Raw genomic sequence first — 15,141 nt, 5'->3', positions numbered from 1 at the left:
TTACTACGAGCAGGAGGGAGAAAATACAAGTGATATTAGTGAATTCTTTAAACCGTAACTGGAAATGAATAGTCTCGGGCTGGGGATGAAAATGGAGAAGGAGATAGAGAAAAATAGAACAATACAAGAAATTATGCTAGAAATAGCTCTACGAAAAGAAGAAGCAAGAGAACGGCTACATAGAGAAAATGGAGTTGCTCAATAAAATACAGCAGCTTCTGACGAATTTGTTTTATACCACTTAAGATTAGTCACGAATAGATTATAAAAAGATCACGGCACGTACATGAATGTAAGCAAAAACCGGCCGTCAGCTGAGGTATCATTACTTTTGTTTATGTGTTCTTTTAAAGTTGAGCACAAGCTGTAAATGTAATATAGTGTTTTGTAATTCATTCAAGCGCTTTAAAACCTTTTTCGGCTTAAAATTAAGTGAGCGGTTAGCCTCTGTAACCAGGCATTTGCACATTCAGTAAAAATTAACAAATAATTTAAAATATCGCTTATAAAATTCTTAAATACATATGTTGAGTTATTTATTTAATTTATTATTATTTTTTTATTGCAATTCTCCGTTCCGCTTTTGCAGATTTGCATTGCGTTGCAATTTTGGCAATGAATAAACCGTTTTCATTAATTTCATCGAAAACTCATTTGCCTTCGTATCCGCCACCGTTGGGTTTTAATAAACTTAGGTGATGTGATTTACCATGAAAGCCCGATGTTGAGAATCTGAGATTACAGCTAGTGACAAATACAGGATATCGAAGATGGCATCATCAATAGTATGACCCAAATAGTTGAAGAAATGCGAATGATTGAAAAAAAACACTTCGTCCTCAGGGTCGAAGAGATAGGAGAGAGATTTTCAGCTGTTTTTTTCTCAAACGTATTATTTGGTTACCTTTATCTCTTTCATTCAGGGATTTAATAATCCAAGACTGATAAAATAAACGCACACTTATTTTTTAAACAACTTGTGAAATTTATGACGTTCATATGTGACCTATTTGAAACTAAGAAATTAATTTCTGAAAGTAATCAATTGATGTGCTATAGTCTGGAAGAGTAGAAGTGGTTTTTAATTTCATTTCGTTTTATTTCGCCTAACTGTGTTGGTAAATATTCTCTAGTATCTTCTTTTTCGGCGGAAATATTTCCAGCCTCATCATTTGTGGTGCTGAACTCAAAGAAGTCATCCATTTCAATACAAATATTATGAAGAGCGCAGCACGATGTAACGAATTTTGACATCGACTCAGCGTTCTGAAAATCTAGTCGCATTAGCTGAAGGAAGCGTGATTTCAACATTCCAAAGGCATTTTCGATTTTCACTCTAGTTTTGACAAACTTCGTGTTATACAAACTTTCTGCTTCACTTAAATTTCCATTATCTCGGAATGGTGTTAGCAAGTACTCTCTTAGAGGATATGCGGAATTACCTAGTAAATAGTATCTAGGCGCGCATAGTTTTGGCAATTCTTTTCCGATTGAGGACAGTTTTAGCACTCTTGCGTCATTTGTCTTGTTTGACACTCCAGTAAAAATATCCAAGAACCGTAGCTTCGCATCGCAAATACCTTGTAAAGTTATGGACACGCAATCGTGCATGTTATCATTACTGGAACGCGTTTTATGTTTTAGTTTTCCACTTGTGATAAAACTGTCGTCTATGCAGCCCAAAACATTTGGAAACCCAGCTATCTGCAAATTATACAAACTTTATGTTACGAGTTATGCAGATTATAAATATGTAGTTACATTTTCAAATTCCTTTGCAATAACGTCTTTCTCTTGAGTGTCTTTTGGGAACCTTATTACTCCTGGCGCCATATCTTTAACGAAAAAGTTCATGACATTATTGAACGTTTTATAGAAATTCGACAAAGACATATTAAAAAGGTTTCCAACTTCTCTGATTGTAGTTTTATTGGCGGCAAACCTGAATTGAAAAACAAGATATTCTTTGAATCACGTTTTTCATTCATATTTCAGTAACCATACCATAAGAATGCCAGCATCTGAGTTTCTACTGGCGTTTGCTGCCTTCCTCCCTTGTAACTCCTAGTAGTGTACCACGAACTTGAGGCATATTTTGCCGTGAGATAATCGGAAACATTACGATTGATACGAAAATTTTTCTTAAACTGTAAAATTATATCTATGGGAAAGTTAACTCTTTATTTAATATTGCTTTATTTACCTCTTGCGCAGAGAAGGAATTCACATTTTCAACAAATCCTTTTACTCTGGGACGTACATTCGTTCTAAAAACTAACGATTCGATTTCATTATCGGACGAAGAGGAGGACGTGTCCACCAACTCATTAACAATCTCATTTATTGAATTTAATAAAATTGAACGATTTACTTCCATTTTTTCGTAACAATTAAAATTTTCCCATAACTATTTTGAGGAACTCATGTACACAGTTAAATTAGAATCAGCTGGACGGCCACATTTTGTAAAGGGAAAGAAATTCCCCAGAGCGCAACAGTTTGAGAAAAGAACGCGCAACCCTATAAATATGTTGAGAAAAGAACAAAACACTTTGACAGCCCTGGCGCAGAGCAGAATAAATGCGATATGCCACCAAATTATCAGTTGACGTTACGAAAATATCGCCATACGCCCTGTGAAAATGTTGAGCATTTCATATGAGAATAAAACAAGAAATATTCAATACTTCCACAAATTATATATGTATTTGATTTTATTATACCCATAAATATGTATGTGTATCTATATATATAAAAAGAAGTTACATTTCCTTGGTAATCTTATAACTCAAGAACGGGCTCACCTATCCAAACCAAATTTTTAGGCTTTGTTTGGACTATTCAGTAGATGGTTTGTGTTTTAAAATTTTAAGAATCGGATACCAGGGTCTCGAGAAATAGGCCAAAACGTGAACCCGGGTAACCCTAGGATGTGTTTGTACAATATGGGTAGCAAATGGAAGCTGTTGATGATTCTATAGTATAGAGTATTTTTGATGCCGCTCCGTGACTAGGGTCTCGAGATATCGGACAAAATGTGGACCCCGATAACTTAAGGATGTGTTCGTACAATATGGGTTGCAAATGGAAGCTGTTGATGATTTCTATAGTATAGAGTATTTTTCATACCGTTCTGTGACTAGGGTCTCGAGATATAATCCAAAACGTGGAACCGGGTAACCCTAGGATGTGTTTGTACAATATGGGTAGCAAATGGAAGCTGCTGATGATTCTATAGTATAGAGTATTTTTGATGCCGCTCCGTGACTAGGGTCTCGAGATATAATCCAAAACGTGGACCCGGGTAACCCTAGGATGTGTTTGTACAATATGGGTAGCAAATGGGAGCTGTTGATGATTTCTATAGTATAGAGTATTTTTCATACCGTTCCGTGACTAGGGTCTCGAGATATAATCCAAAACGTGGACCCGGGCAACCCTGGGATGTGTTTGTACAATATGGGTAGCAAATGGAAGCTGCTGATGATTCTATAGTATAGAGTATTTTTGATGCCGCTCCGTGACTAGGGTCTCGAGATATCGCCCAAAATGTGGACCCCGATAACTTAAGGATGTGTTCGTACAATATGGGTAGCAAATGGAAGCTGTTGATGATTTCTATAGTATAGAGTATTTTTCATACCGTTCCGTGACTAGGGTCTCGAGATATAATCCAAAACGTGGACCCGGGTAACCCTAGGATGTGTTTGTACAATATGGGTAGCAAATGGAAGCTGCTGATAATTCTATAGTATAGAGTATTTTTGATGCCGCTCCGTGACTAGGGTCTCGAGATATCGCCCAAAATGTGGACCCCGATAACTTAAGGATGTGTTCGTACAATATGGGTAGCAAATGGGAGCTGTTGATGATTTCTATAGTATAGAGTATTTTTCATACCGTTGCGTGACTAGGGTCTCGAGGTATAATCCAAAACGTGGAACCGGGTAACCCTAGGATGTGTTTGTACAATATGGGTAGCAAATGGAAGCCGCTGATGATTCTATAGTATTGAGTATTTTTGATGCCGCTCCATGGCTAGCGTCTCGAGATATCGCCCAAAATGTGGACCCCGATAACTTAAGGATGTGTTCGTACAATATGGGTAGCAAATGGAAGCTGTTGATGATTTCTATAGTACAGAGTATTTTTCATACCGTTCCGTGACTAGGGTCTCGAGATATAATCCAAAACGTGGACCCGGGTAACCCTAGGATGTGTTTGTACAATATGGGTAGCAAATGGAAGCTGCTGATGATTCTATAGTATCGAGTATTTTTAATGCCCCTAAGTAACTAGGGTCTCGAGATATAGACCAAAACGTGGACCTGGATAACCCTAGGATATGTTTGAACCACATGAGTATCCATTTCGGCAAAAATGTAAAGCACTTATGGATTTAATTGTGAAATTATATGTATTTGGGGAGGTGCGTTGCCATATGTACTCCATCGAATGGCAGAAAAGGGGATTGCCGCACGCACATATACTAATTTGGCTGGTACATAAAATAACTCCGAATCAAATCGATAGCCTTATATCAGCTGAAATTCCTAACCACACTGCTGATCCTGGGTTATTTCAAGTTGTCGAACCGATTGACACAAAAATTTTAGAGTCCTTTTCTATCTTTGAGGAGGTGGTTTGTGTGAAGTTTGATTGAAATCGGTGCAGCCGTTCCTGAGTTATGATATTTTATGTGAGTAATGGTTTCCTCTCATACGAAATGCCCGTATGGGAAAAACAATAACAAATACACAGCCGCTTATGAGCGTTTCTGTTGTACTGTTGTAGTTGTAAGTGTATTATGTTAATATTAATTTTGGGCGAAAATATAATAAAAACTGGAGCATTCAAGGAACTGGAAAAACATTTTTAACTTTATTTATTTTAGCATAATTTATTTAGCGTAAAAAATTGAAATGGAAATTAAAGAATCAAAGTTTAATTACAAGTTTTTATCGGCTCTTTCACCTTACCTGTATATAGGTGACCACTACAATCAAATTTTAAAAAAGTACAGAAAAGGCTATTGTGACATCTTTAGAAAGTATGTTGAATGAAAAAAATCAACTAATTCAACTGTTTAAACATTTTACGAGTTCTATAAAGAAAACTTAATATGAAAAATTTCTTGCGATATAAAAAAAACATTGTATGTATGGTGGTGCGAAGCCCACTGGGTGATGCTAGTGTATATATATATTATGTATATGTACATATATAGTATATGTACATATGTATATATATATATTGGAGGTTGAATTAGTTTTAAAGGTGACACACAGATGGCGCTATTTATCACTTTATCGCGTTGGCAATACTGAATATATATTCATGACAAAGCCTCATCCCTAGGCTTTGTTTATCAGTATCTGTCATTTCGCTGAAGTATAAACAATGCAGTGTTTTCGTGCTCCGAGTATGTCAACTTTCGTGCCGTCGAAACGCAATTTGCGGGAAGCTTTGCTTTTCTGCTTCAATTTGAAAAAAAATACAGCCCAAGCCCGTGAATTGCTGCAGGAGGCCTACCCAGACCATACTCCGTCGATTTCAACATGTGAGTACTGGTTTCGACGATTCAAAAGTGGTGATTTTCACACCGAAGACAAGGAGCGTCTTGGCCAGCCCAAAAAGTTCGAGGACGCGGAATTGGGGGAATTGGTAAACGAGGACTCGTGCCAAACCCAAGAAGAGCTGGCTGAATCATTGGGCGTTGATAAATCAACCGTTTGCAAGCGTCTAAAAGCGATGGGAATGATCCAAAAGCAAGGACATTGGGTCCCGTACGAGTTGAAGCTGCGCGACGTCGAACGGCGACTTTTTACGTGCGAATTGCTGATCGAGCGACAAAATCGGAAGGGTTTTTTGCATCGGGTGGTGACTGGCGACGAAAAATGGATCCACTACGATAACCCAAAACGCAAAAAATCATGGGGTTTGCCCGGCCACGCATCAACGTCGACGGCCAAGCAGAATATTCACGGCGAGAAAATCATGCTCTGCATTTGGTGGGATCAGGTCGGCGTCGTATATTTTGAGCTGCTCCAACCGGGCGAAACAATCACGGGGGATCGTTACCGACTGCAATTGATGCGTTTAAGCCGGGCATTGAAAGAAAAACGGCCGGAAACGGTAAAAAGGCACGACAAGGTTATTTTGCAACATAACAACGCTCGGCCGCATGTTGCTCAACCTGTCAAAAAATACCTTGGAACGCTTGGCTGGGAAGTGTTACCCCACCCGCCGTATAGTCCAGACATAGCTCCCTCCGATTATCATTTGTTCAGGCATATGAGTCTCGATTTGGCGGACCAGCGGTTCTCCTCGTACGAGGCTACCAAAATATGGGTTGAGTCATGGATAGCCAAGCAGCGGCCAGAATTTTGGAGAAACGGCATCCGGAAATTGCCCGAAAGATGGGCGAAAGTTGTAGCTAGCGATGGCCAATACTTCGAATAAAATATTTTGTACCGTTTTTTCACAATAAAGCCCCAAATCTTCGAAAAAAACCTTTAAAACTAATTCAACCTCCATATTATATGTATATATATATAGTATATGTAAATATGTATATGTATGGCGACGTGTGTAATTGGCGCTTTTATCCTTTTGAATGTTGGGCCGAGCTCCTCCTCCAATTTATGGTGTGCATCTTGATATTCCACAAATGGAAAGGTCATTAAGAAGGCCAGTATCTGAAAGGTCTATATAGGCATATATACATATATTATAGATTATATATTGAATACACTAAAAGGGCACGATTTACGAAATTCCATACAAATCTAGAGAATGCCCACCGTCACATTTTGTGGAAGGTAGAAAAGGCCACAGAGCGCAACAGTGTGAGAAAAGATCACGCACCTAATATGTTCAGATAAAGACTCCCAAATTTGGCAGCCCTAGCGCAGAACAGAGTAAATGCGACATTATTCCATTTGTGGAAAAACAAGACGCACACCACAAATAGGAGTAGCTAGAATATGTATATTTGTATATGGTTAAATATTCCGAGAAAATAAACGGTGTTCTATGCCGTTTCTGAATATTCAGCAACTTAAATTACTTCAAGGAAACGGAATTGAATAAGACTCAACTATTGCTTCCTATGAAGGACAGGCCTACGTCACCCTAACTACCCCAATTTATATGCCGTCCAGGGCTGTCAGAATACCACTATTCATCAAAACCATTTTTGGCGGCTGTTTATGCACACAATCGTTTTCTTTTTAATACATAATTTAATATTTAATTTTCCATTAATGTTATCATAAATCGTTTATATGTACGTAGTAATAGAATTGCTATTACTATTTAATAATATTGATTTCTCATACAAATATTGTTTTGCATTTCCTTTGCTTTCGAATCCTCAAATAAAGTTTCTTTCATATATTGTACATTATAAAGTATCATAGTTTATTTAGATGTAGGGTTAACATAAATCCTGCTAGTGTTCTCTCTTTTTTAAATTTGGTCACATACGTTCGCTTTAAAGAATAAAGAGCACAAAGTGCATATGGTCGCACATTTCTTCTAGTATAACTTCTTTTTTAACGTTTGCCAGCACAAGTAATCAAGATAGGAAACAAAACGTTAGTCCCCAATTTAAAACAATTAAAAAAAAATACATAACATTCATTCGTTCATTGCGACTAAGAAAAATGCATAAATAAAGAGGGAAAATAACAATATCAAAATACATTTTCGTGAGACAGGGCTTTTAAATGACGTAAAATAACAAATCAAATGAACTTATTTGCAATGTGAATGCATTGCTCAACTATTTCTATGTTCACTAAGAACGTCTGCTATCCATTGAGATGCATGCCACGATGTTAATATATATTTTGTAACAAAAGGAGGACGAGTAGAAAAGTTTTAATGTCGTTACCTCGATTGCCAACCAACGTCTTACCGTTGCTGCTGGTAAATTGGAATATTATATTTTGGATCATTTTGTACAAGGAAATTCTGTGTTACCGGCTGGTTAACTCCACTTGCCAGAGAAATTGCAGCCATCTGATGTTGCAATTGGCTGTATTGGTCAGCACCGTTTGCTGGGTTATGCATAGCACGGTTGGGAGGGATCAAGCCTGGTGGGCCTGCCATAAACGCATTTTGTGATGGCTGCGATATTGCATTTGGTAGATGGCCATACTGTTGTGGATGTTGGAGGTGATGGGGAAGTTGTTGATGCTGCTGCTGCAGTTGATCGGGCGTCAAAACTATACCAGAATATATTAACACTTACTTCTCTTTACATCAGCTCAATAATTACCATTAATACCATCAGTTATTTGATTTGGTGCTCCATTTAGGGCCATCTGTCCGTTCGGAAATTGTGAGATGGGTGGCAATGGCTGCATGGACTGCATATTACCCATTTGAGAAAGCTGAGAACCCGGGTTATAGACACTCACAGGAGCTGAAACAGCACCAGTCACAGTTGATTGGGGCATTTGTTGGTGATCAGAAGTGGTTGTTGGCTCTGAAGATGTTGCGGGCAACTGAGAAGCTACACTTCCATATGTTAACGAAGTCATAGATGTAGGCAGTGCTGCGATCATAAAGAAATATTTTACATTTTAAAATAATAGTAGGAGGCTTATTATAACATATAGGCACCATTTATTCCAACAGCTGCAGAACCGTTTCCGTTAATTTGTGCCGAGTGTACATGCCCATTCTGATATTGTAGAGGTATGGAGTAGCCGCCAGCCGGTACTGATGCTGCTGTTGAAGCCACATTTTGATTTATTAAATTTTGTGTAGATACAGGCGCAACATTGCCGGGTAACTGTCCTGTATTCACATAGGACAGCGATTGCATACCGTAACTATGAGTTGGAATGTGCTGGGGTTGCTGCATATGTGAAGGAAAATTGGTATTGCCTGGATAACCAGTTCCAGTGTATAAAATTTGTGGGTTCGGCACATCTTGATAACCCAGACCCGGCATTGCCCCTGCCATGGATGGTATACCACCCATATAGCCCCCAGATGCAGGACCACCTGGAAGTCCCAAACGATCATTTCGCATCAACGAATGGTAAAGATTGATGGCGTCCACCAAATCGCTGGATAGTTGCGTTAGTTGTGCATGCTTACGATCAACACGTTCCAGCTCGGCATCAATCAGTGGGCCCATCTGGTGTACTTCCTGCTCTAAGCGCAACATTTCTTCGCTATCTTGCGATGGATCTTCCGGATTCGCCTCGTGCAGCAGATGCAAAAGGCGATCGATTTTTACTTCATCGATCTCGATTGGTTGTTCTGCCACTGCCGCAGCGGCAGCTTCAGTCTTTAATTGCAACGCTTTGGCATCATCCTCAAATTGCACACTCTTTTTCGTTTTATTATGTTGATTAATATCCAAACGCTCTGGATCAACCGACAAATCTGCAGTTACAAAGTTCGATGGGAACAGACCTTCACCGCGTTGATTATAGCCCTTCCACCAATTTGGATCTGAATCATCCAGCACATGTATAATTTCACCGGAGAAGAATGTCAACTCATTCTCCTCGGCTGCTTCGAAATCGTACAAGGCTCGCACTTTGCGCGGTTCGGCCTGTGAATTTGTAGAGTTATTTGATGCACCTCCGGTAGAAATAATGCTGGCCATTGACCCAGATCCCGAAAACGACGGATACAATGATGGCTACGAGAAATACGAAATTAATATTCATTAAAATTTAAATTAAAAAAAAAACAAATTATATAAAAATTGATTACAACGCATATTTTACGCACTTTTATTTACTTAAAAAAGGTACTTACATAAGCAGAAGAAACAGTCGAACCTGGAGCAACACTGCTGCTGCTTTGATGCTTTGGACTACTTTTCGCCTCCTTCAGCGATAACTCAATAGCTTTGGCAATATCATCCTCCTCTTGCTGACTGCTCACCACATTTGGATCCTTTAAAGCGGTAATTTTTGTAGCCGACTTTGGCGGCTTTTCGTTGAGATTACTAAAATCAAAGCCTTCATGCCGTAGCTTATTATAAAGCGACGGTATTAAATTCAATTCCGGATCGCTTTTAAAATCATTTTCAGCCCAGTTTTTAAGCAATTGACGCATTTTCTGTTAACCAAAAATATATTTTAGCTTATTAAGATATTAAATTTTTTCCACTTATCATTACTCACCAACGATACTTTTGGCTGTGCTTTTGATAATAAACGCCTAAATTCATTTTCGAAATCGCGTGAGGCAATTTCCAAATGAAAAGGTTTACCACAATTATTCACACATGCGTCCAGAAGTGTTAAAGCCTGCATTACCACATGAGGGTCGGCATGACCCATACGTTTCATAATTGCCTTCAAGCAGTCTTTGGAGCTGCGCGGATTGGACGAAACTTTATCACACACATCCAATATGAGAGACCAGTTTTCGTTTGTATTTGTTTCACTGGTTGATTTCTCTAAAAATACGTAAACAAATGACATTAAATCAATTTATAAGAGCCATCCCCATTTGTTCACATGGAAGACACGTCCACGTCAGCTAAGGAATGTGGCCCTAGCACTATTCTACAAAAGTTTATGGGGGATATTTTATGCTATTACAACAATCAAAATACAGTTTATTAAATTGACAACTTCTTAACCAGCATCACTATAAGATAAAATAAATAAAAACTACTATAAAGTAAATAAAAAAAAAACATAATGAGAAAAGATTTCAAAAACAAAAAATAAATTGCTCCCAAACGCAGATAAGACGTACAATGCACACATATTATCAGGAAAATATGTTACATATATCTAAATATTTAAATGTGTATTAATTGAATCAATTTAAGCGCAGAGTTTCAAATGTTTGTTCATAAAGGCTCATAAGCGTATACGCATTTGTATTTGTACTTATATATAAAGGTTCGTATTTACACCATATGACTCATTTTAACAAGTTAATGCACTTTACTTGAGTCGATAAGATGGACAATGTTCGCAAAGGGCCAAAAACATCTGGTGTTTCTGTTTTTTTTTTTTTAGTGACAAAGAGTTCAGCAAAATATTTATACTGGTGGTTTCCATAATTATTTGATAACACTTTCACAGCGAAGTCTATGTGTTCCCGGTAAAAGAGAAGAATACAAATTTCTAGAAACAATTTATGCAGGAATTTTGCCTCACAAACACCACTGGTGAAAATCGAATATACTCATAGATTGATTAGAAAGTATATCGGAAGATTGTCGAAGGTACCCCGCACGACACTAACCACCTCTTCACATGCCCCCTTAAACCGACTCATCTAACCCCCCTCTCCCTCTGGACCCAACCTGTCGAAACAGCATCTTTCCTGGGCCTACCCCTAGATGAGCTAGACGAAGACGACCGATGATATGCCTACACTGGCAGGGCTACCTATGCTGTTAAAACAACAACATTGTCGCACAGGAAGATTTCGAATGGCATAATAGCTATGTTAGAATTAATAGTTATTCCGAAAAAACCTACAGTTTTTCATTTCCTTTTAAAACAACTCATAATACTGACGGTCAGGCATTCGTTACCAGAACAATCCAATTAAGTAGCGTTACCTATCTAGCTGAACTGGTCCTGACAAAATTTTTAACAGGTTCATTGCTGCAAGAACTATGTATATTTATTTATTTATTTAGTTTTTACGGTCTTAAAACCTAATTTATACATTTATATCCTTATGTGCTAAATAGTACTATAATAATATTGCTACATACATAGATATATGTGTACAATAAAACAAATTATAGTTTATAATTATCAACTTTTTACAGAGTAATTTATAGTTTAACATAGTTAATGTAATACATATTCCCACTGCTTGGAAAGGAAGGGTCTAGTTTTTATCCTCTTGAAAGTGCTCATGTTAACAGAATTTTATTTGAGTTGGTAGGTCGTTAAAACATATCAATCCTTTATAGAATATATTTTTCTTATCAACTAAACAGTGGCAGTCTAAACTATTACTTTCCCTGAGTATATATGAATGGGTTTTGTTTATGTATCTAAGATTATCGCTCAGATAATTCGGTAACTTGCCCTGCTTTATATTAAAAACGAACTTCATAGCGTAATAAAATATTTGCTGTTTCACGCTCAGCCAATTCAAGTCTGTGATCATTTCTTGTATGGGTGTATGATACATATACATACGCGTACACCCTTTTTGGATGTTTGGCCGAGCTCCTCCTCCTATTTATGGTGTGCGTCTTGATGTTGTTCCACAAATGGAAGGACCTACAGTTTTAAGCCGACTCGGAACGCCAGATATTTTTATGAGAAGCTTTTTCGTGGCAGAAATACGCTCGGAGGTTTGCCATTGCCTGCCGAGGGGCGACCGCTATTAGAAAAATGTTTTTCTTTAATTTTGGTGCTTCACCGAGATTTGAACCTACGTTCTCTCTGTGAATTCCGAATGGTAGTCATGCACCAACCCATTCGGCTACAGCGTCCGCCGTATACATACTTATTCAAAATGAATCGCATAGCTCTGTTTTGCATTTTTTTGATGTCTCAACTTGTGTGTTTATTAATTTTATTTTATTGAATAAAGCATATATACATAAATAACAACGCCAAAACGTATCAGAATTACAAAGGTACAAAGAGTATATTTACAATCCCAAAAAAACAAGATAGTAAGTACAAGCAAGAAATTGTGAGAACCCCACAACGTTAACTTAAATACACAAAAACAAGGAAACATCGAAAATTGCAATAATTAGTTTAGAGTTTGTTGCATCTTTAGGAACAGATTAATGCTTTTTGAGAAGTTGCATGTCGAAAATTGCAATAATTAGTTTAGAGTTTGTTGCATATTTAGGAACAGATTAATGCTTTTTGAGAAGTTGCATGCGTATTGAGCGGTGATGGTCGGTCGCAAAGTTAAGGGCACATATTCAGTTTTTTGTTGTCTACTTAAAATACTATCAAAATAAACACCAAACATCACTTTCAATAAACAAAGAATCTTTCCTTTGAATTTAGAATACATAGCACAATATCTTCGGCCCATTCCATTAATTTGCATGGTATTGCCGTTTTCGGGTCTTCGTTATCGTTAACGCCTCAGACTCCCACCCGGCAAGGGCTGTTACTTAGTCAGAAAGTTTTGGGGTGACTTTCATGTTGCTATTACTACAGCGATTTGCTTATAATTCCTTACACTATTGTTGTCTGATACCAAAACAGTCTTTGTCTGAAGCGTCTTAAAACGTTACCATACGTTGACCCCTCTTTGTGGAAAAAATACTCACCAATATCTGCATCAAATGGTGTCGACTGTCCAAATAGCCCCATCTCACACGCGTATTCCGCTACAATCCAATTGAAATACTAATTTACAGTTTTCACTGCGTATTAACAAACTGACAGTTTTTAATTATTGAAGTGTTTCTCAATCGATTTTCGCTAAGTATTATTGTTTTTTTTTTACTCTCTTCTTATTTGGATTATTCCTTGCACTTTTAACGCTCTCAAAGTGCACTTTTTAAAATTTACATTCAACTGAATTTCTTTTTCATATCTTCTTCTTAATTTAAGAAAGTTTAATTTGTATTTTTCGACCAAAGAATTTGGCTATTTTGCAAAACCGAGGAAAATTTTAATAAAAAATGACTAACGAAAATCAGTATTGCTGAGAATGTCATTCGCTTCCTTACTCTACTTCCAGTGAATTGCACTTTACTGTCAAATGGGGAGAGTTGCCAAAGTCTGTAGATTATTATGGATTATTCACGGCGAATTAATTATAGGTGATAGCCAAGGCGAATTGAGTACTATAGTTGCGCCCAAGGCATATCTATCGCCTTGGGCGAATTGCCATTTCTGTCAAAAATTTGTGCCAAGCCGAATTCGCTTTGTTTACATATTATATTTCTTTGTTTCTACATTGTTATTCAAAATTTTTTATTTTTTTTATTTTATTTTATTTTATTTTATTTTATAAAGGTTTACATAACAATAAAATTATTATACAAACTAAAAGTAGTTCAGCGCTAGCATCGGAGGCTTTCGGCTGGCAGGTTGATTATGGCTCGATTAAATCCGACGAAGTAGATCAGTATCTTTGGGATAGTTATATAATATAGATATGTTGTCTTCGGTTGGATTTTTTAATATTTCAAGAGGGTCAATGTTGCGAAAGTAATGATGTTTAGTCGATGCAAGGGTTATTCAAAATATATGTCGCAGTTATATTGAAACGCAAAAAATAAAGATTATCCGTATATAATATCATATTATTGCATTGTTATTTTGAATGAAAATATGGTGAAATGTGCATTGTGCGTAAAAACGAAGGTAAGCAAAATGCGTTCTTTTTCCCTTTGTTACTTTTTGTCTTATGTGTTTCAATTTATGTTTCAGATCTTGGTATGGTAGACACTAATGCTGCGGAAGGCGATGGGTTTGTTTTTCTATACTGAAATATGAACAGTAGGTTGAACATCTTGTCCATGCAGTGAAGCAAGAAAACTATACTATACCAGTGCCGGTTATGGATTTCATTAGTCCTGATACGTTTGAATAGAACGCAAGTCCTTTGGTGTGTGCTGGCTTCAATTAGGGGTCACATTACAAGTGAATCAATAGAATGAAGATGAACAATTTTAAACACCAATAATGGCTGGTAGCTTATTTGCGGTAAATGAACAGTGTTTCAAATAGATTGGTGCTTTCGATGACGAAATGGATATCTAGGGTGGTAAAAATATTGAAATATCCTTTCGTGTCTGGCAATATTATGGCAATAAGGAATATATCCGTGTTTGCGTGTAGGACACATTTTCTGCCAAAGATAACCCCATTCAGCGCTCTTACCATGAAACGCAAATCATTACATCCAAAATTCAAATGGTTATTAGTTTGAATTAAACTAATTTTAAACTAGTTTTCCCCTGCATGTAAACCAATTTATATAAACCACGTATCTATTTGGTATATATATATATGTAGCTATATTATGATAACGCTAGCTTTGTGTAGTACAGAACGAATGTAATTCATATACAATGTAGTTATCCGACAACTTTATAGACATAGTCAAATCTATAGCTAATCAATTCTATAAGCTAAGTAAAGAAATTGTAATGAAAAAAATAAAAGTAGTTTGTAAACCTCTAAGCTTAAGTAAAACTTG

The 15,141-nt window shown here is 37.1% G+C and overlaps 2 protein-coding genes across 6 annotated transcripts; both read right to left on the bottom strand.

Annotated features, from left to right (window-relative positions):
• Positions 1–483: 483 nt before the first annotated feature.
• Positions 484–2,588, bottom strand: LOC128864176 (putative nuclease HARBI1). Of its 2 annotated transcripts, none has more exons than XM_054103707.1 (4): positions 2,204–2,571; positions 2,005–2,147; positions 1,762–1,942; positions 484–1,704 (listed from the first exon to the last, which is right to left on the bottom strand). In XM_054103707.1, the coding sequence occupies exons 1-4, from the start codon at positions 2,375–2,377 to the stop codon at positions 1,054–1,056; spliced, it is 1,149 nt and encodes a 382-aa protein (XP_053959682.1). In that variant the 5' UTR covers positions 2,378–2,571; the 3' UTR covers positions 484–1,053. The 2 variants fall into 2 exon arrangements, with proteins under 2 accessions (XP_053959682.1, XP_053959683.1); XM_054103708.1 differs by lacking the exon at positions 484–1,704 and having other exon boundaries at positions 1,763–1,835; positions 1,912–1,942; positions 2,204–2,588.
• A 4,808-nt stretch (positions 2,589–7,396) lies between these two features.
• On the bottom strand, positions 7,397–13,677 carry LOC128862925 (signal transducing adapter molecule 1). 4 transcript variants are annotated; one of them, XM_054101758.1, is made up of 7 exons: positions 13,259–13,677; positions 10,158–10,435; positions 9,787–10,092; positions 8,632–9,667; positions 8,285–8,563; positions 7,987–8,231; positions 7,397–7,929 (listed from the first exon to the last, which is right to left on the bottom strand). In XM_054101758.1, the coding sequence occupies exons 1-7, from the start codon at positions 13,299–13,301 to the stop codon at positions 7,918–7,920; spliced, it is 2,199 nt and encodes a 732-aa protein (XP_053957733.1). In that variant the 5' UTR covers positions 13,302–13,677; the 3' UTR covers positions 7,397–7,917. The 4 variants fall into 4 exon arrangements, with proteins under 4 accessions (XP_053957733.1, XP_053957734.1, XP_053957731.1 ...); XM_054101759.1 differs by having other exon boundaries at positions 7,397–7,926; XM_054101756.1 differs by having other exon boundaries at positions 7,397–8,231.
• Between the last annotated feature and the right edge of the window lie 1,464 nt (positions 13,678–15,141).

The sequence above is a fragment of the Anastrepha ludens genome, chromosome 5, assembly GCF_028408465.1.
Source record: "Anastrepha ludens isolate Willacy chromosome 5, idAnaLude1.1, whole genome shotgun sequence".
In the NCBI taxonomy this organism is placed as follows: Eukaryota; Metazoa; Arthropoda; class Insecta; order Diptera; family Tephritidae; genus Anastrepha; species Anastrepha ludens.
This window is presented reverse-complemented; position numbering and strand designations above follow the sequence as displayed.